Genomic DNA, 21,988 nt, shown 5'->3' with positions numbered 1-21,988 from the left:
ACTCCCCCTCATGTTGTTATACATTAAGAAGACCAAGTGATTAGAGACACCCACTCAAGCACTAAATCCTTGGAACAGTGGCTGCTCTTCAGCCTGCTAAGGAAACATCCCAGCCTTGATTCTGCTCCCAGCATTCCCACCTGTACTTTCTCAATCCCTGCAGCAGTGAGGTGAACTGCTGCAGGGTGCTTGGGTCATGAGCCTCAGTGGAAGGGGCAGAAGATGAGGCTGGTGCTCAGATTGGGTTTCACTGCTGTCTCCTCACTGTCACACTTTGTTCAGAGCTGTTAGTTTTACAACTTCTAATACACTGAGCCTCATTCCTCACGTTTAGCTGTGACATTTAAATGCAGCAATTCCCTCCTGGCTCATCAGTGAGGCCAGTCACTCTTGTCAAAGCAGAGTGATCCTCCCCACCCCTGGACTAATTGAAGTTTTCTGCATCTCAACTCAAACCCTGGTTCCATCTTACCCACAGGAACAGTGCTAAAAATTCATCAATATTCTGACATCATTTAGTATAAGAGTAATTGATACAGAGAGCTGGTAGAATCAACTTTATTTACAGAATGTTACTGGGAAAGTGTCAAGTTAAAAAAGTATGAAAACAATCTTACAAGGACAAGCTGGTGATTGCATGTTTTACAGGGATTGTTTTGGGAACAACCACTAGAAGAATGGGTGACCTCCAACAGCTTCCAGGTTGGAGATTGCAGCTTGCTATTTCATACAACACTGTCTCTGCTGGACTGAAACAAACCCACCACAGCACACTGGCAGGGGTTATAAAATACAGACAAGTGATTTTTTTTTTTTTTCCTGCTGCTGGTTTTGCTTTCAGTGAGACCTAAGAAAGAGCAAGTCTGTGAGAGTTCTGGTTTTACTTTCACCTCTTAAAAGAGCACAATGGCCTAAGCTAGGTAGGACATGACAGCAGTACTAGACTCAACACAAGTGAGGGAGTGAAGTGAGGAACCATGCACAAGGATGGAAGAGAACATTTAACTGTTCAGGGAAGTGAAACAGGCTTAAAAGGAACATAGTATTTTAAAACCAAATATACACAGTAAGATCACAAAACTACCCCATCCTCCCCCTTTCAAGCCACAGAACAAGACTCCAAAGGCAAGTTTCACAGTAATGGCATCACCAGATGCACACTAGATTGAGGACAGTTCTCGGGACTCCCTTCCATGAACAGCACTGAAGGCAGTACAGAATATCCACAGCTATGACTGAGGAGTTGAAGGGTGAGGAGGATTCCAAGGCTCCATTTTGATGACCTTTAGTAACTGGCTTGAAAGATTAAAACAAGGAAAATACTGCAGCTAAATAAGGACCAGCACCAGCCCTCTTGAAAGAGCAACAACCAGTAGGTACCTACAGACTGAAGATCTGGCTTTATCATGACTGCACCAGGTCCCATCCTCAAGGCTTTTGAAGACTAAACAATTCTCTCATTTGGTGGCAAGAGTCACAGGGAATCAGACCTTTGTTACATAGACAGCAAGATGTGGGCTTTTACTTTGACACTTTAGCTACACTGAGTGCACAGTACGTGACAGAAAAGTGTGAGAGGGAGACCTAGAGGAGATGAGCAGCAAGAAAAGGCAAAGCAACTTCATCCTGTTCACTCACACTTAAGATATGCAACTTTAATCTTAAAGAAAGTCCCACACGTACAATGGAGAAAGGTCCAAACCATAGGCACAACTAAAGCTCAACTGTTATCAGCTACTCTTATGTACAGCTGTATAGATTCAAAAAGGCTATTCTAGGCGTGTATGTACAAAAGATTGTTTATACACAAGTCTGTACAGAAGGGTCTATACATGTAGTTTTCTGCAGAACGAATCCATAGCTGCTACCTCTACACTAGAGAATATCAGCACTTCATTCACATATCTTACAAAAAGAAACAAAAAAAAATAGACACTTCCAGGATTAAACTGGCTTTGTCGTGCATCTAAATTTCTTCAGGCTTCACTATCCAAGCCATAATGGATCCTTTAGTCTTGATGCAGACATGAGACCAGGACAGGTGCCATGTGCTTTAGTCTCTCAAAAGGAAATTCTGCACCGGAGTGCTAAAAATAAAAGCCCCAAAAACACAAACAGAGGTGAAGTCCTGACCATGGACATTCTCATCCAGTCTAAAGAATGGCAAGTGTTCCACCCAGTGGTCACTGTTCACTGCCGGAATTCCAGTTCATCCACACTGATGACTTTGGATGGCATGGATGGAAGAGGCTGCTGCAAGACATCTGAACCAAACCATTTTGCAAGGCCAATGGGAGAGCCACTCCTCTGGCTGGGGCGATGGTCGAGCTGTGTGTGCCCTTGAGATAATCCAGTCCGAGGCAGCACATTTTGAGGGGTTGTTTGTGCACCAGCAGGTGATCCCTGTGCTCCAGAGCCTGTGAAATGTAAAGTATTAGAGGTGCAGTGATACCCAGCACAGATTTGCCCTCGAGCTATCACCTGATAAGGCATGTGAGCTGAATGTGGCTTTTATTCATTCTATGAGCCCCAGGAAGTCCAGGTACCACGTGTTTATTTTCATTAGTACTCCCATAAATGGCCTGACACTGCCAGTTCCGGACACAGACGGGTTTGAAGGGAAGACCAGGATCAAATAGCATTTCCCTGGAGAACGTGGGTGGCCCGTGGCCCAAGAAGGCTGAAAGCCTGCACATATGCTGCAAGAGTCAGATCTGTCAGTAACAACACATGTTCTGAAACCAAACACTTCACTTGGACTTTGTTCTGGCATAACAGCTTGCATTGGCCCAAACCACTTGAGACCCACACAAAGTTAGCGATCACAAATAACTAAATTAAAGTAGCTTCATGAATATCTAAATTAAAGTAGCTTCCTGCTAGTCCAGTGCACTCAACACCCCAGAAAGGAGCCCTCTAGAACTCACACTCCTGCTGTCTGTTCTAGCCTACCTGATCGTTGTAGCTGCTGCTGCATCATGGCGAGCTGCAAAGGTGTCCCCGAGCGTGGATTTAGGATGTGATGGCTTGCTGTTGGTAGTGGATAAAAAGGCTGGCCAAGGATGGGAGCAGATATTCCCTGCAAGTGAGACAGGTCCACTCCAGGAGGAAGCATACCTGTGGAACATGAGCAAGAAAACTTCTTACCTGATGAGCATCAGGAACTTCATGCAAAACAAAACATATGTATTTAGATGGGTTGGAATTTATTGTCTGATTTTAAAGGTAAGTTCTGATATAAAGGCTATCAGTAGCATCAGTTTGTGCTGCCCCTAACAGTCTCAAAGAGAACATGCATGAACAGGAAAAAAAGTATGGATTACCTGCTTGCAGCAGAGGAAGATGTTGTGGATGGACCCCCTGTGCCATCATTCTCTGGACCAATCCTGGGTGCAGTTGATGAGCAGGTCGTACAAGTGGTACATGGGGAACAAGGGGTACTTGATGAACAGGACGAAGGAAAGGGCCTCCTGGTACTGGGGAGGCCATTGTAGGAGTCTTCCTACCAGCTGATTTGGGCCTGTAGTCTTGCTCTTTGGTGCAACGATTTGCTTGGGTAAGAGGTGTGGAACATGCAGAGCGTTGCAGTGCAGGTAGTTTGGTACCTAAGGTGGGCAAAGTTCCTTGATCTGCATTCTCCACAGAACTAGACAGTAGGTTATCTGTAGCTAGAATTGAATACAGCTATTACAGTCCACAGCTAGAGATTGCACCTAATGAAAATTAAGGCTTAATGATTGGATTTGATTGGTTCCAGAACTAGCTGAACTGTAGTCATATATATTTAATAGCAAGCATCTTTTTTCTGGATGCTTCTGGCCAAATTATTTCAAAAAGAGTAATGAGAAGGAATATGTTCCACAGGAATCCCTGTACAGCAAACTTTAATTAGTTTAGAATCAACAGTAACTCCACTTTTAATTCTTATTTTTCCTTCTTAGGAATTTTGAACTGGCAGCACAGCGGAGTCAGTGCCAAAGGTTGATAGGAGGTACAAGAGATCCTCCCTAGACAAGATTACAAGTTGGAGTTATGCCAGAAGTCTGGCCAAAGGTGGTTTTCCAGTTTAGCTGTGTTTGACAGCAGCCTTCTACATCTGACATCTGCTTAGCAAGATTTGGAACTAGGGCACCTCCAGAAGCCACTTTCACAGAGCATCCAGATGAGTAAGACAAGGCCTGAAATACCCTGGCATCAAGTACTGCAGTGGAGATATTTCAGTTGGACTGCTACCATGAACTGCAAGCTGCCTCTGCAGCTACCAGTGCTGAAGGACAATGCCACACCATTGGCCATGTCAGTCTGACTGGGTCAGGCAACTGGTGTTGAGCATTTCCTTTTAACAGCCTCTTACATCAGTTTGGGTGACAAAATGCTTCCCTGATCTGCTACACTCAAGAGTTTAACTGGTCTCAGCTTTGACTGTTCAGTTGTCTCAAGACAACAAAGTTTTCAATTACTGGTGTAGAGAGCTATGGAAGCATTATTGTCACTGTGCTTGTTCATCAAGAAAAGTTGCAAACAATTATGGTTCAGCCCTCTTAGTGTTGCTCAGAAATTGATAGGAAATAGAGATTAAGCCCCAGCACTACTGAAGAGTATTCCCTCCATAGCTCTGGCCCCTCCTCCCATAGGCTCCCTCCTCATCTCCACAGATCAGGAATGTCTAAAGGTAGCCTGGGTGTATTATGTGCTGAGACAACCTGAGTCTATTCCAAATCCCTTTTGCCTGTGGTATTTTAAAGCCATTACAATACCTTCATTTGGTCTCTGATTTTCATCTTTAACATCACTGATTTTCATTTTCCCAGACACTGGATCCTCTTTGCTTTTCTCTTTGCTCTCGTACATCTTGCGAATCACCGAGGTAGGTGTGAAGGAAGGGGACAGCTGCAGAGAACACAGTGAGAAACTCACCCAGGGCTCATTATCCAGGCCACAATAGCTCAGCTGTGGGAGGACACCAATTCTAGCACATCCTTTCCATTTAAAGCCCTTTTGAATCAGCTGCTGTGTACCCATAATTTTACTTCACCTCATTTCATTGCTTTATTCTATAGATTAAGCATTTCTCTTTAGCTTTTTTGCAAGTCCAATATCAAAATCTGCAGCTGTTCTCAGTTAAATGTACCTTAACAGGCCTGAAACAAAATAGCTGAGCTGTAGTGTAAGTTACAGCTGTTTCCTCTTTGCTATTGGTTCAGAAGAGCAACTCCATAGGAATTCCTACAGAGCTGCTTCATCTGCATTAGCTCAGGGCTGATGTTCTGCACAGAATTATTGCCTCACTTCGGTTTTCCCCTATTCAGAGTTCCATGGCACCTGTGGAAGTCACTCATTTGGAATCTAAACCTGTACTACTTGTTTCATTTGGCAGGTGATGGAGCTGCAAGTACTTGACTGATTAATTGGAAAATTTAGATGAAAACTGCATTCTACACAGTACTGAAGGTAGAGAGGCAACAGCCTGGCTTTGAGATTTCACTAATTTTCAAAGTGACCCTGAAGCTCCTAGGCATTACTTCAACCCACAGACACTTAGGTCAAACACTTCACACCCAAACACCAGTGTTCTCTAAAGCATCTCATGGCTTTCAGCACTTGTCTTAAAATTTAAGCATCAAAATATGATGGCTTGGTTTTTCATAATCACCTTCATTTGGTTTCAGAACATGAGGTCAAGGTAACATTAATGGTATTTCTTCAGTTTCAGGTAAGACAGTGGTCAGAAAAGGCTCTTTTCCAAGGTGAAGACATTCAGTTAAACATGAAGGAAAACTCATTCCATTATCACATTAACTCGATGGGCTCCCTTTCTCCCATCCATTACCACTGCTCTACTCTGGTAACTGCAGACACTTTGACAGTTCTCCTACAAGCACTGAACATCAGGTACTGACCATGCTTGTGATGGATGCTGCAGGGGCTGGAGAAGATGCATTCCCTCTGTGTCCTGGTGCAGGGGATTTGGTCATTCTCTGCTGCCTGTGAAGGGACAGGGAGTCAGAAGCTGCTCTGCTCTTGGCACAGAATCAAAGGCAGCACTGCCAAGAACCAATGCAATCCTGAGTGACTAGTGCTAATATCTACTGAAAGGCAATACTCACATTAAAAATCAGTTAACAGCATGCCCCTTATATTTTGCAGTCAGGTCCTCACCTGTTTCTGTAGCCATCTCTGCTTTTGTCCATTTGTGGTTTACCAAAGCCATGCTGGTAGAAATTTGCTGCATGTATGGCCAAGTCATGTGGGAGTGCCAGTCCTTCCAATGCAGCTTGCTGGATCTCCAGGGGACTCATCTGAGGTAGAGTTGGAGAAAAACCACACAAGTCAAAGCCTGTATTTGGCTGAGTTTTTTTAAGATATTGAAGATTGATTGCTACAGTTACTAATATCTTCACCAACATCTGCCCACCAACAGTCTTTTTTATTAACAGGTAACAGAAGTTTGAAAAAACTTTGTACTTCAGGTTCTCTAAAATGGGCCAAATGGCAATGAGGTTTGGAGACTGTACTAAATTAGACTTTGCATCCTCACACTCAAGAGTAAACTTAACAAAGCACAAACATCTGGGTGCAACAACTACGTATTTCCACAAGTTAGCTCTAGACCACAGCAGACAAAGACATGCAAATACATTAAACAAAAGGCATGTCATCTAACCTGTGCAGCAACTGGGCTCATGGGCTTCCTTACACCTGGAAAAGGATCACCAAGCAACTGCTGAGAACCTTGTCCAAAACCTAAAGAATATAAAACAGTTGGATTTAAAAGTACTAACAGTTCCTTTCAATACATAGAATATCCCAAAGTAAAATAATGCCACGTGAATTAAGGATTCCTTGTGAAGACTCTCAGCTCACCCCTTAAATCTACATAGAGCTCCACCTCTTCCTTGTCACAGAGCTGGAGAGCTACAAAGGAGGCTCCTGGTAGTGTTTTATAGTACAAATGGCCAAGCACTCCTTGGAAGTTATTCTTACACAGTAGCTGAGCACATTATTCCTCACCAGAACTCACTGTGAGGTGTGGGTGATGAATTTAACATCAGAGACTAAGTGAAAAGGCACTTAGCACTCAAAAGGCAGACACTGCCCTAGTTGTCCACCAAGTGCCAAGAAGTTTTTATAATTCTGTAAAGCAGTCTTAAAAAAAAATCTCCAGTAATGAAAGCCCCCTTTGCAAGCAGTCTCACCAATGGGGGAAGATATTCTGTGGCGCAGGTAATCGGCAGAAGCAGCTCGTGCAGGGAACACAGGAGGGATGGGGGGAGAGGGGGCTCTCTGTGCCAGCAGGGAGGCTGCAGGCTCCAAACCACCCATCAGCCCACTCAAGACATTCGATGAAGCAGGTCTGGTAATGGGTGGACCAAGAAGCTCCTAAGAATAATTAAAGAAAGAACATTAAAAATAGGACAAATTTACACAAATGAGCTCATTTTACTACACCACAGCCTGCCCTATTTATGGCAACTTAGAGACAAGGGGGACTTGTGCAACCAGATACACCAATCCTGCTTTGCCCAGAAGAAGGCACTCAGCAAGCTTTTCATTTTCAAGCTCTAATTACAGGAAGTAACATGACAAGACAAATTTTTAGGTAAACTGATCTAGTCCCTGGTTCTTTCTTCATACTATCTTGTCTGATAGTATAAAGAAAGGACACACTTAATGGATCAATGTGATCCATCATGGGCACTGTCAAGGATGACTGACACTGCCAGTATCTTGTCTGACTGTTGATCCCATAAGGCCTTAAATGCCTTATTTTCAAATAATTTTTGTTTTCTCATTGGGGATATGCTTTTAAGTACTTCCCTCCCCCCAGTAAGAATACCTGCAGAATATTCTTTGACAGAGGCTGGCCTGACATCTCTGGAGGTGACATTAAGTGGCTTTCAAGGCTCTGCTAAGAAAATGAAAACACTGTAAATTAGACATAGATACAACTCAAGCTCGTTAAGAGACTATTTACATTTGTTCCAGTGACAGATATAATTTCATCTGTTGTGCTCAACAGTAGTTTATGCAACAGCCAAATAAAATTTCAGCAAAGTTAAGGGCTGAGCTGGCTCACAGATTTCACCTAAGAAAAATGACTGTACTAGATTGGATACAGGTATTTCACTGTGCCTCGTTCAAGTTTGGATCAAATATATGAACTTATGTAATTGTGTCAACCAGAGATGGGCTATTGAGCCATTGGTTAACTGAAAATATGTTAAAACTAAAAAGTGTTTGTACATTAAAGAAATTATGCAAGATATTTTTCTGTGCATCAAAATTGTACATTAATGTAGAGAGACACCCAGGAGCAAAAGTATCAAGTCTGAGATCAATCTGCAAATTCTTCACCGGGCAAATTCACATTCTTCACTATCTTTTAGTGAAGTGGGATGGGTCTAAAAGTCCTTGGGCATAGTTTGGCAGGAAAACCACATGCTTTAGACCTACTTGGTTGTTAGAAGTATCTTCTGGTGCCAGAAATATTTACTGACAGCTTCTGGGTCAGGCATACTGCTTAGGCAGTTAGTGGCAGGATGAAATTTCATCCTACAATTCCTTGCAGTTTAAACCTTACTGTCATCTGTTGTTCAATATTAATCTTCCAGCTAACAAGTATTCACTTCAGTTCCATCTTAGTACAAGTGTGGTGGTGTTCACAGGGGTCTTAGGATGAGGGGAAGAGATGAGGATCTGACTCCATGTTTCACAAGGCTTGATTTATTATTTTATGATACATATTATATTCAAACTATACTAAACTAATAGAAGAAAGGATTTTATCAGAAGGCTGGCTAAGAATAGAATAGGAATGGAAATGATAACAAAGGCTTGTGTCTCAGACAGAGTCCAAGCCAGCTCCCTGTGATTGGCCATTAATTAGAAACAACTGCATGAGACCAATCCCAGATGCACCTGTTGCATCCCACAGCAGCAGATAACCATTGGTTACATTTTGGTTCTGAGGCCTCTCAGCTTCTCAGGAGAAAAAATCCTAAGGAAAGGATTTTCCATAAAATGTGTCTGTGACATCCAAGTGCTCTAAAAGTCAAGTGCAAAATAACAGATTGTTCACTGCCATACCTCTACTAAACAAAGGTCACTAAAACCATCTGGGCCTCAGGTAAGGGTTGGCTGTAACCCCCCAGCTCCCCAGAGGCACTGGCTGCACTTACATTGGCTTTGGGCTGGGAAGGCAGAGTCCCGCTTGCCTTCATGCTGCTGACCAGTTTGTTAAACGCTGTCATGTCCCCATCCTTCTTCATCTGCCTGGAGCCACTGACGTTCAGGGCTTCTTCCATTTGCTCAGCCATAAAGGGAGTGGCAATTTTCCCCTCCTGATCCACTTTCAGACCTTTTAGCCCAGCTTCGACCTCCTCCACTGAAAGTACAACCCCTGAATGTGCTGAGAAATACAAGAGAAATTCTGGTAAACCACAGGTCTGTTCTCAAGTGAGCTAATAATGCTTGTGCAGGTGTTGAATAAAAGTTGTTTGAAAATTAGGAACAACCAAAAACTTAGTTTTTGATACTGATGCTAAGTGCCAAACCATGACTGATCTGGGTTTAGACTGACACTGTAATATAGACATGCACAACCACTGCTACATAAGACTCCTTAACAACCTGTTTAGGCTTCAGCTCTAAATTCTTGCTCTTTCATTTATCCTGAAAGAAATGTTGTTACTACATTTTACAACTTTGCCTGCATTTAACAGAGAATATTAATGTGACAATTGAGTTGGTTTCTTTTCTCAATTAGGAAAGTTTCATTCATCTTATACTCCAGGAGACCAGATGGTTTTACAGCCACAGTGCAAGCCATGCCAAATTTCTGAAGCTATCATAAGCAGAAAGAATACATACCTGGAAAATCTAGATACTTTAGAGACTCAGTTACACACTTCAGCTCAGTGTGTATAAAGTTTGAAGTAGATTTTTTTACTCAGAAATTAAAGCCTCTTATAGAAAGATTTCACTGGCATAACCAGCACAAGGTACAGTGCTCTTAGCAGTACTTTTTTCTGTATATGCATATATCTACACATATCTAAACACCTACTGGTGCCTGACATCAAGGCTAAACATGCTTTATGGACCAGCTGACACACATCACAAGGCATGACACCTTAAAAGAAAAGAAAGAAGAGACAGAAGCATGCCATGGGTTGCAGATATCGGACCAAAGAAATAAGATTTACGAGAAATTTGGGCAAGGAGGTGGAGAAAAGAAACAATGATGCAGACATGCAGCACAGAACATGAGTAAACATGATGTTGGTGGAGAGGAATTGGTCTGAAAACTCCACAACATTTGAAGAGCTGTACAGCATTTTGTGGGAATGCAGAGCCCCACATCAGGTACTTCTGAGTAAATGGAAGCTTCCCCACAGATTTTTGTTCCTTCATCCTTGGTTTGTGAGGATCAAAGTTGAAAAAGTTTTTAGTAGGAAAGTCAGACTAAGCAGAACAGAAATAGAACTACAAGTCTTTTTAAAGTGAAATTAAGGAAGCTCTCCACATGTTAGCCAACACTCCCTACTCCCAGACTGGATGTTTAAGAACATTTGCAGTGCTTAGATGCTTTCCTTCCCAGCTGCTTCACACTAATCACTTTTTCTTCAGTCCAGTTTACATGGCAATACATGCTGCTTGCCAAAGAGAAACCAATTTGGAATTAGACCTCAAGATTTCACAGAACACATGCATTTTGTACACTCCATGCATGCTATGGGCCCAGACATGCAAATCCCTACACTGGAGGCACCCTTGAAAAAACAAACAAACAAACAAATCCCATTCTCAAGGCACTGTACAACTTCTTAGATACTGACACTTAATGGATCAATGTGATCCATCACAGACACTGTCAAGGATGACTGACACTGCCAGTTTTTAGTAAAGCCAGAGTTTAAATGCCACAGTTTCAGAGCTGACATTACCAGTCACCAGTATGAAAAACTGCAAATGCCATACACAAAGCTGGGAACTCAGATCAAGACTTGCATCATCTTGTAATTGTTTCTGGCCACTAAAGCAGTCTGATAAAGTGATGTCATCCTGTGATTAGGATGAAAAGAGTCAGTGATGATATGACACAGCTGAGAGCTGCTGAATACTGAGTTTTCAGTGCTGTAAGTAAATCTGTAACACTGCCTACTCCTGGATTTGGGCAGCTGAGGTTTCCAGAATACCAAGCCTCTTGCTGGGGGACACTGCATCACAAGAACTCGACAATAGCTGAAGAGGCACTTACTGCTCTCTCTAAGCTTTTCCTTGTTGGCTGAAAGACTTGAGAGAAGAGGTTTTAAGTCCACTTTGGCTTTCTGTAGCATTTCTAGGATGTCCACTTTGTTTTCAGAGTGGTCTTCCAATGGAATGGGAGCAAAGTAGTTTCCAGAGTTCTGGCCAGGGGAGAGAATGGCTTGCTCTAGACCTGAAACAGTAAAACCAGGAGCACTGCGACATCAGTTTACCAACCCAATGGCTCAAGATGAACATACACTGGCAACCAACTTCAGCATGTCACTGCAAAGTTATGCCTCACACCCCTTGCCCAAGATCAGCTGGAAAGTCATCAGGAAGCACTGACAAGAACATTTATTAACAAAGAACTTACAGCTGCTTACTCTAAGAGCTTCCAAAAGAATGCCAAGTGCTTAAACTGTGGGAGAATCCACTGTCCTAAAGCCTTATCTGCCATCTTCTTATTGAATGAGTAAGAAAGAATGTGGAAGGAGGCTCCCTGACCCTGCCTTGTCCTGCAGCCTTACCTGCCAGCCTCTCCAGCTCCTCATGAGGGGTAGATCTCAAGCTGCTTGACCGACTTCCAGAACGACTGGGATTAGAAAACCACCTGCTGAACCTGCTGGCAGACACTGAGCCTTCCCCCAGCACATCCTCTATCATCTAAGGGAGGGAAAAAGGAAAAAATCTTAACATAAGCAAGATCAGCAACATTTCTGAGAAGCTTTACTGTGCAAGCAAGATTCTTCTGCTACAGACAAGTAGATGCTGCTCCCAGAGTTTCAAAGCTTTGATGTGCTTTTCTCCTGCAGACAGTTAACATAACCCAGCATACATCCCTGACACCAAATATTTACTCACAGTAAAACTGTAACTGAAAAAGCACAGTCAGAGCTTTAACCAAAGGCCAACAACTACACCATGTTAAAGTGCAAGTGACAAAAGAACTCCAAGTATTTAAAAACCAGTGCATTATAAAAATATAACTCAAACTAAAGCTTCTCCTATACTTCAAGGCAGTACCCAGTTAAAGCCTGGCTCAGCAGGCACAGATGCAGTTTCAGGCACCATGTTTTCTTTTAGACAAAAGGAAGAGCAGCTTCTTCCTCTCAGAGAAATTGGTTTATTTCTGAAACAAGGAGCACTCAACACTATTTACAACAGAGAAAAAAAATAGTACTGCTCCATTTGGTTTTGATTGTTTGACTCTAACATATTGTACAAGAAATGTACAAACCTATGATAACACTTGCCACAGACACCTCACCAGTACATAGAAACATTTATGACAAGTTAGAACATCTGCCCATCTGCTTCATCAGCAGTTTTTTTCACTTGGGAAATCCCTGCTTTTAAAAGGAGTCACCACCTTGCACGTACGCTGAAAATCAGATTATCAAGCCTAAAGAAACCATTTACAACTTCCATAGGGAGAATGAACTCTCCTCCATGTATTTGTCAAATCACTGGCACCATGTAATGACTCAAGCAGCTTGTTCACACTTAAGATTAGGTCAGAAGTCCATTTGTTTTTAAACCTCAACATTTCTAAACCGTGTCAGGTCTGTTTGTTTGCAGTCAGAACCCAATTTTTGACTAAACTGGTAGGCTGTGTTTATCCAACACAGGAGTGATAGTTCTAAAAGATTAATTAACCTCTTAAAGGTTTAAGTACTAAAGATTCAAACCCTTTCAGACATACATCCTTCCAGGCACTAGTGTCTCCAGGCTCACTGCCTGCCAGGAAGTCTGCACAGGAGGATCTGCTTGCTGCATTTCCCAGACTTAGACAGAAAAGGCTGTCTTCAGCTAGGCTAAATTTGTACAGTGAATCTTCTCTGAACATACCTTTGATAATTCCAAAGAAGATCCATTCAGAATGTCAATTTTGAGCCTTCAAGTAATGACCAAAAGAAAGGAAAAATGGTCAGCTAGTCTGCCTCTAACACTTACTTTGGAGATGGAGCCAGTCCCAGGGATAACACCTTGGCAGAAACATCCTAACACTCCAAAGCTAAAGCTCTGCAAATTCATCTTAAACGTACACACTTCATAAAGGAACTTCCACAAAGCAAGAAGTTTTAGCTTTCACAGAATGCAGCTGCAGCAAAAATGCTTCTCATGAATACACCCAGTCTTAAACCCCAGAAAACTCACTGAAGCCAGGCCAGGAACACTTTTATCCAAGTTAAAGAACTCATTGAAGTCAAACTCTCCTGGAGCTGGTTCTTGTAAAACAGCTTCTCTAGGAACTTCTTGATCTGCTGGAGTTTCATTGGCAAGGACAGCTTGCACTTCATCCTCTTCTGCCACTCCACCATTGCATTCTATGCCTTAAAAAGAAAACCAAGTGACTGCTGAATCACTGAACTTGACTATTTCCTGTGGGAACAGTGCCTGGCAGCCAATGCACTTGCCCAGGGATTAGAAACACAGGCCCAAAAAAACCCAGCCTCCAACTGATACCTCATCAGTTCCACTCCACTGACTCCTGCTACAACTCCTAGCACACAGCTTCTAGTCTGGTAAGACTATCTAGCTCAGAAAAATAAGAATTGCCATTGAACTGGGCACAAACTGCATCCTGATCAGCCTGGGCTGTTATGCCACACCAAGCACATACAGCTGCTGCAGAAAGTCAACAGCTGCTCCTGTTTTTCCACCAAGAATCCTTTGGCAGCTCCTGCCTTCTTGACATGGGTTCTTAATAGTCAACATATGACAAATACTGCTTCTCCTCCTTCACCAGGAGCAAGGCACTTCTCACTTTAGAGACTTCTCAGCAAGCTTGCACAGGGCACTGCAAAAAAGTTGTGACATAGCTACAAACTCCTGTGCTTGGAACTGCACTACAATCCAGTTGTGTTGTCCACCTGCAGAATTTCTAGCATTAAAAAGTCATCTCTTCTTGCCATACTGCAACTTTTTTTTTAATCATCCAATGACTGCACAAGTTTCCTAATTCAGTTTAAAGCTATGTTACTGGAAGATGTATATCCAGATCAGTGTTCCTAATGTTAGTATTACCATAAGGAAAAACACTATTTCAAGTACCTCAGAGCATTAGCTTAATTTAAACAGAGCCTTTAGCACCCAGCAGGATATAGAAATGAACAAGACCTTTAGAATAACCTATCAACTTCTGATATCATTCAGCATCCATACAAGGTTTTTTCCCAGCCTCTCAATCTCGCCTCTCTTTGGAAAAAAACAGTAATTTATCACCTAATTGATCATCCAGATTACAAATACCATTATAGGCTTTACACCTTGTGCTTCAGGATGACCAAAAGCTGTGCAAGCTTAAGATAAAGGTTTTCATTTACACCTGTCTGGATGTGTAACAGTCACTGCACACCCAGCAATGAGCCCCACTAGCAGGCAAGCAGAGCTCCTGGGAGCTTTGTCCTTACCTTCCTTCAGCGAGGCTGTGCGTCGCCTCGTACGTTTTCTGCCTTTGTGATCTTCCTCCAGAATTTTATCATCAAAGCCTGTCAGCTCAATGGTTTCAGACTGACTTGTAGGCCCAGCAGAGAACCACTCAGGTTCCTCTTCAGTGTAGGAATCATTCCTTCTTCGCTCCCCAAAGACACGTTTGCTGTCACCAAACTCCCTCTGAAGGCAGATATTAAAAACATTAGCCTTAATAAAATACTGCTTCCTAAGATTCTTCCCCAACTTCCACCTTTCACACCAGTTCTGGGTATTTTTAAATGTGTATGCAACCTCCCTCAATGCTCTGTAAGCTTTTAAATTTAAAGCTTCACAGCTAAATTTCTGCTTCGTTACACCAAAAGCTATTGATCTGCAAGTGCTTCCATAAACTCAGCTTTGCAGCCTGAGAGTTAGCAGTTCGTTTTTTTAAAAAAAAGCATTAAAAAAAGCCTGAAAGCATGGAAAGCACCCATTTACTGAGGTTATGCTTGCTGACAACTGCCAGGTCAAGAACTACAAATGAACTATTAGACTTTTGAACCTCTTGCTAGTAAAAGTCAGCCACGGGCAGGGTTTGTCTGACAAACAGCATTACATACACCCCTGGAAGCTCTCTGAAGGAATGTAAGTTTTGAAACACCAAGTGCTCACCCTTAAAGGGCCTGCTTGCACAGAACACTTCACTGCTGCCTGCAGCCCACCTGCCCCAGGTGCTTTCAGTGCCCAGGTGTCCAAAGCCCCGATTTAACAGCGAGGAAAAGAAGGAACCAACCCTGAAGCGTTTATCCTTGTAGTCCCTGTCACGATCGCGGTCTCTGGCGTCCCTGGAGTCCCCGCCCCGATGGTCCTTGTCGAAGTTCCGGGAGGAGATGATCCGGCCGCTGCCGATCCTGCGGCCGCCGATCACGCGGACGCCGTCGCTGTCCTTCTCCAGGGGGCTCCCTGCCCGACGGGAGCTGACAGACGCTGTCACATGGCAGCCACCCCCAAAGCTCCGCCTCTGGGGACTCAGCACTACATCCAAGTCATCTTCTTTCACTCGCTCTCTTGGATCTACGAGTCAAAGATCACACAAAAAGCATTAAATTTAATGTATTAAACACAAGTGAGTTGTGTGTACAGCACCCCTCTGTTCCATAGCCTTGCTGCTATCCCAAGGCTTTTAAAGGAAAATGATCATGATTTATTGTTGTGAAGCTGATCTAGCTGAGACCACAGGAAGTGCAAACAAAAAATTTACTGGGTATTGAGGAACTACTGTGGTCTCCTAGAAGTACTTGCTTTCCCACTAGAGAACTTCTAAGTGCTCAGCTTTGAGTCCCAGCACTTGCATTTTACATATGTATTCACTATTACATGGCAATAATAGGAGGATGTAACTGACTGTTGCACAGGTTTGTTCTTAGGTAATAGTCACCAGAAAACTCACTAGAGTCTAGTTGGATAGTCTTCTTTGACACTTATCCTGTGCAGCCAAACAGTTTTCAGAGACTTTGTTTGGTCTCCTTTGTGCTATCCCAACAGAAAGGTTTTGCCAACAGCCCAGGTTCAGTTTTGAGCAAGGTGCTCAAACACACTCACCTACTATTCTACGCATAAGAGAAGTCCGATCGGAATCCAAATCTTTTTTAAAGCTTTCCACTGGTGAAGTTCTCCCTGAAGTTGGATATAAAGATGCATGCCACTTCTCTGGATCCCAGACACCATCACTAGGAAAATAAAATTGCAGGATTGTTTGCTACCTTGTAGTCTAATAAATGCTTCATAATGCTGCTGTTGGAAACCTAGAATTCACTGGTGAGCAACCAGTACAAGTGAATTATCCTTCATCCCCAACTTTTAAATCTGCTGTACTATGGTTTATTACTTCACACACAGTAGTTGGATCTCTTCTGTAACAGGAAACAAGTACAATAGCCAGTACCAGATTTTAGAACACTAGTTATTGTTGAAGCTTGCCTGGTACACTGCAAAACAGTTCAAGTAGATCATATGGTGCTGCTCTTCAGCATTTGAGTAATTTTACCTCAATCTCACGCTTCCACAATAAATTCATCTGAATAGTAAAGAAACTGCTCCTTAATAAGCTTACAAACACCAGCCAAGAACACTCACCTCCATTTTTTAGTGAGGTACAGTGACAACATGGGAGAGTAATCCACTAAGCAAGGCAGCTTGTTACAGCCTGACCCAGTCTGTGCTACACACCCATCCATGTTCTTGGTACTTTTTCCTGCAAGTCTGTAAGACTTGTGTTGTGTGAAGTTATGAGATCCAGCAGAAAATAATCTCTGTTCAAAGAACAAAATCCTTGGCCAGAGCATTGAGCCCTTCCAAGCAGATTAGTACTTCTGAAAACTGGACTCCATAGCAGTCTGAACTTTGTGGCACATACACCTCCCATCAACACAAGAGCACTTCTTAGCTAAGTGGTTTTTTGCAATTTAAACTTTTACTTTGAAAGAAATGTATATAGCCTTTGTATAATCAAGAAAATACCTGTCATATTTTTCAGAAAGACAAGAAGGTCTTTTTTTAGAGTAGGGACGCTCTTTAATATCCAGCAGCTCCTCCTAGAAAAAAAATTTAAAAAAAAATCAAGACATGAGTTTTGATTCACACTCAGACAAGATTTAAGTGACTCAAATCATCTATTCTAGACTGACTGTTCAATTGAGTGTTTTAATTTGACAGCCCAGGTTTCCCAGTATGTTGTTTCCTATCCTGTGAAATACAGCACTGAAAGTTTATATTTCAGTTGTTCTACCAGTGGCACTGACCAAACACTTATTCAAAGCACTAAGCCTTACTAGGCCAGGCTCAGTTTCTTGTGAACACTCCAAGGCTGCTCACACCATAAACATTTATGTATTCACTTCCCTGGACACTTCAGCTTAAAAACAACACAGGCATCATGGACACCAGAGCTGGTGAGCTCTTAAGAAGGAATCAAAATTGCTGTGGTTGATGCCATATAGAGTTCAGCAGGTAAAAAAAGCATCAGCACAATTTCAGTTACTGGTGTAGATCTGCGAATTCCAGTCAAGCTTGCCATTTCTGACCATCACCAACTCCCAGATATCATGATGTGTGTTATACAATTACCCATTCCACCCAACACTAAATAAATGCCGAATAATTTATTTTCCCACTTTCTACCAGCTTTGACCAGCCCTTAGCTTACCACTGCACACCCTGAGCAGTCAGTCACTCAACTGGCAACCAGTGCAGTCTCACTGCAGCTTGCCACATTCAGAAAGCATTATTAATGGTGTGATCATCAGTGCTCTAAATCAACATTAACTCTGCTGCAGTTAAGATGCACATTTCTAGTTGCACTTACTCATTCTCCCAAGATCCCCTTTCTTCAACCTGCCCCACTCCCAACTGTACTGAAATATTCAGAACTGTGCAGGGATCAGTGAGCAGCTGGAAGGATAAAGAAATCCTAGCAGCAGACAGCATACATCAGCCAAACTGAAAGAAATCTCTTTACCCTTTCCCCCCAAAAATACAATATCCTTCAGAACTCTTACATCACTTTCCCCACATGATTACAATCAGTTCATTAACTATGCGAGTTTGACACTTGCTCTAGGTGGCAATTTGGTAGCTGGATAAAACTTTACCATCCCCCCCACCCCAGGCATCACCCTGTATCAGAGCTCAGCAAGAAGAGTGCCATTAAAGGGAGCCTGGCCTCCCTGCCCACAGCTTCCCAAAATAAACCTCAATCTGTGAGGAACATCGGTGCTGTAACACTATCAGAGCCTGATGCAGACACTACAAGTATGAACAGCCCTGTCCATCACCAGACTGGGAATGGGTTGTTCTGCTGGCCACGAGAGGGAGTCCACAGGCTCTCATTCACATCCTATCACAATTCTTCACTCAAGTGAGGAAAATTTGAATTGTTTCTTGCCTTTCACTCATTAGCTGTGCACCCTTGGAGGAACAGCTTCCCAAGAAGCAGAAAAGACACAGCTTAAACTGTAGAGCACTCCTCCAACAGAGGAGATAAATGCTGGCACTTCCACCTGTGGGGCTTTATGTTTAATTCACATACATTCTAAGCAGGCTGGGGGAAGTGTGCTTAGCTGTTATCATACAGTTTTAAGCAGACAGCTTAGAACTACTCAGAGAATGAGCCAGATGATTTCATAGTGGTAGTAAATGAATATAAACCATTAAAAGAAATCACTCCTCTTTCTAAATCAGCAGCACATACCCCAAAACAGTGTTCCCTCAATCCCTAATTAGTAGGAAACTGGAACACATGAAAATGCCCTACAATGTTGATTACCTCACCACCTTAAAATATTTGAGCTGTAACATGTAGAGAAACCATATGATGTAAAGTATTTAAACACAGACTGATTTCTGGTATTTCTTGATTTAAAGTTTCTTGGAAACCAACTGATAAACAAGACTAGGCACCTTCTGGCACCAGTTCTGCAACTTTATCCTGGTCAGAAACCACAGGTACTGAATTAACAAAACTGAAGTTACAAAGGCATTACTTTCAGTCAACAGCCACCAGCAGCATGGGCTGAACATTGCCCTGAAAAGCAGAGCAGAAATTGAAGCAGAATTCAGCTACTACACAAGAGGACTTAGGCAAGAGTGAAAGAGAACAGAGACCACTTTTTCAGCAGAGGAGCTTTAAAAACAGCTCCTCTCTTTCTCTTAGCAGTTAACTGACTAACTAGGTCTGAATAACAGGATACTTTGCATCCTCAAAAGTTAAGGGCACATCTTTTCTAAGAAGTTAGACAGATTTAGAAAGCTGTACTATTCCCAAGAAGTTTTGCCAATTCTGAAGTACGTGGTTTATTGTTGATGTCTACTTAAAATAAGCTAGAGCTCTACTATCTCAACAGAACATAGCCACAACGATAACTTCTTTTTCCTTTAAAAAACAACCTGCTAAAAAGCCAACAGCTCCAAATTCCTCAAGAAAGATAACACAGTCAGCAACAATATACTATCTCTCCTGTTCCACACTTCAGGCCATTTGCTGCAAAGTATCTTAACAGCTTTTCACAAAGCAATGACCACCTGTTCCCACAGCTTGCAGCCATGGGGAAATCAACCACCATTACAGACACTTCCCGAAGGCATTTTTCAGCAGTGGTACCAAAACCCCAAACAAAATTTGAATCTTAAACCCTACAGCATATCAAGCTCACTTAGTACTGGAACAATCTTTTTTATTTGCAAGTTATCTGGCTCTTCTTCTTCCCCTCACACATATATTTAGGCATCACAGTTAAACAAAAGCACCTGTGTTAACGTTTGAACACTAAGCATTGATTAGTCACAACTGTTTAGGCTTTCAGCAATCAAATATGAGCAATTCTAAGGTTACAACAGGCACCCAGTAAACATATGAGAGGTCCTGATAAGATCTAGTGTGCTACACCTTCCTAGGAAATGGCATCTACTGCAAGAAAACATTTTCGATCAACTTTTCAAAAGAACACTGCTGAAAACAGAACTATGAGGCGCTGGTAGAAAAAAATACTTCAGTCTACAATAATCTCTCAGCACATGCTGTGGGGTGCTCAGATATTAAAATAAGGTGGTGGGAATCAAAAGTATATCGAGGACAAGATTGCACAACTGCATCACATTTAACAAGCCGCTCATTTGACACCACTTTGTAAATCCTAATCCAGGCAAAGGCTTTTCAGCTTTCACCTCACTGTTTCCCTCTCACAAGAGCCTCCACCTCCCACTCTACTCCTGTGACCGAGACTTCCACGCACAACTCAGAGACGAAAGGAGAGTGATCTAACCTTTGTGTAACGATGTGGGTATTTAGTTGTAATTCTGTTCAGCTCCATGAAAGCATCGCCATTTTCAGTTTCTGTTGCTGCACCTCCTCTTTTATCCATGGTTACTTCAAAGCCTTTGACCGCGGAGCTAATTAAAACAAAACCAACCCGTCAGATTCCAAGACGTACCTTTCTAGAGGGTGCATTTTCTCTCCAGCCCGAGTCAGTTCAGCACTTGGGCACAGCAAAGTAGAGCCGCGCTCCCCAGCAGCGCCTGTTCCCTCCCAACCCTGCCCCTTCCCCCGGCCGGCCCTGCCCGCGCTCGGGCGCTCCGGCTCTCGCAGTATCGGTCTGCGGGCACGGCCGGGGCGCGCGGCCGCCGGGACCCGCACCCCACACAGCCCACGGGGCCCTGAGGGGCCGGGCGCCGCTCGCCCCGCGCCGCAGGGGCAGCGCGGCCCAGGCGCCGTCCCGAGGCGCCGGAGCCGGGGAGGGGAACAGCGGCAGCGGGGCAGGTGACTCAGCGGATCCCCGCCCGGCCGCACTCACCGGCGGGTGTCCCGCGCCGCTCCGCTCCGCTCAAGGCCTCACCGCCGCCCGCGGCGTTTCCTGCTCCGGCCGCCGGCCCCACTTCTCCCCCGCCCGCCCCCACTGAGGGGCCGCACGCGCCCCGGGCCGGCGCTGCCGCCGCCGCCGCCGCCACCGCCCCCCCCCCCCCAGCCCCGGCCACCCCGCGCAGCCCCGCGCGCCGCCGCCGCTCCCGCTCCGTCCGGCGCCGCCTCCGCTCAGCCGCCGTAGCCGGGGCCTCGCGCCGCCCGCTCCGCACCCATTTAACGCCCCGCGCGCAGGCGCGTCGGGCGCGCGCGCCGGGGGCTCCCCCGCCTGCCGCCTGCCCGGGAATGGGCGGCGGGAGGCGCTGACGGCAGCCAGGCTGCCCTCCCGCCCTGCCTCCCCGCCGCCGGCCGCCCCGCGGAAGCGGCGTCTCACCCTGCGAGCGGCGCGGTGGGTGAGGAGAGGCGCGGGGCTCGGCGAGGGCCTGCAGGCAGTCTGGGCGGGCAGCCCTGCGGGGGAGGCGGCCACCGGCGGGATGCGGTGCGCGCCATGTGCGGGGCGGCGGCGGGATCGGCGCGTCCCTGTCCCGGCACTGTCGCTGTGTCCCAGTCTCGCCTCAGGGGCAGCGCGGGGTCAGAGAAGGGCGGGAAGCGGCGAGGCGATCGCGACTGAGATGGCCTGGGAGCGCGCTCGGTGGGCGCTCCCCTCGCCCCGCGCGTTGGGGGGCTCGGGGGGGCTGCCCGGGAGCGGCCCGGCTCCCGCGGCTGAGGGGGGCGGTCCGGCCGAGCCCGCGCCGCTGCCCAGCCCGGCAGTGTGAGCGCAGGGTCCCGGTGTTCTCAGCCCGCACCGGGCTCCTGTCACGTTGGAGTCTGGTGTTCTGTGGGATAGCAGGACTAGGTTGGTGCAGTGAGCGGAGCAGCTTATGCGAGGGCAGCGGAAAAGTCTCAGTTTTTGCTAATAAGGAGCAGACATTG

The 21,988-nt window shown here is 44.6% G+C and overlaps 1 protein-coding gene across 4 annotated transcripts; it reads right to left on the bottom strand.

Moving 5' to 3' along the window:
* Window positions 1-542: 542 nt before the first annotated feature.
* Window positions 543-21,099, bottom strand: EIF4ENIF1 (eukaryotic translation initiation factor 4E nuclear import factor 1). 4 transcript variants are annotated; one of them, XM_066562156.1, is made up of 19 exons: window positions 21,012-21,099; window positions 20,484-20,610; window positions 17,185-17,258; window positions 16,267-16,394; window positions 15,458-15,738; window positions 14,664-14,865; window positions 13,408-13,583; window positions 11,778-11,913; window positions 11,261-11,440; window positions 9,180-9,409; window positions 7,838-7,909; window positions 7,197-7,380; window positions 6,665-6,744; window positions 6,160-6,299; window positions 5,901-5,985; window positions 4,758-4,890; window positions 3,324-3,668; window positions 2,953-3,117; window positions 543-2,417 (listed from the first exon to the last, which is right to left on the bottom strand). In XM_066562156.1, exons 2-19 carry the CDS (start codon window positions 20,580-20,582, stop codon window positions 2,191-2,193), a joined length of 2,937 nt encoding a protein of 978 aa, XP_066418253.1. In that variant the 5' UTR covers window positions 20,583-20,610; window positions 21,012-21,099; the 3' UTR covers window positions 543-2,190. The 4 variants fall into 4 exon arrangements, with proteins under 4 accessions (XP_066418253.1, XP_066418255.1, XP_066418256.1 ...); XM_066562158.1 differs by having other exon boundaries at window positions 3,324-3,605; XM_066562159.1 differs by having other exon boundaries at window positions 3,324-3,386.
* Window positions 21,100-21,988: the final 889 nt, after the last annotated feature.

The sequence above is a fragment of the Molothrus aeneus genome, chromosome 18 (assembly GCF_037042795.1).
Source record: "Molothrus aeneus isolate 106 chromosome 18, BPBGC_Maene_1.0, whole genome shotgun sequence".
Classification (NCBI taxonomy): domain Eukaryota; kingdom Metazoa; phylum Chordata; class Aves; order Passeriformes; family Icteridae; genus Molothrus; species Molothrus aeneus.
Note: the sequence above shows the minus strand (reverse complement) of the source record. Positions and strands in the feature narration are given on the sequence as shown.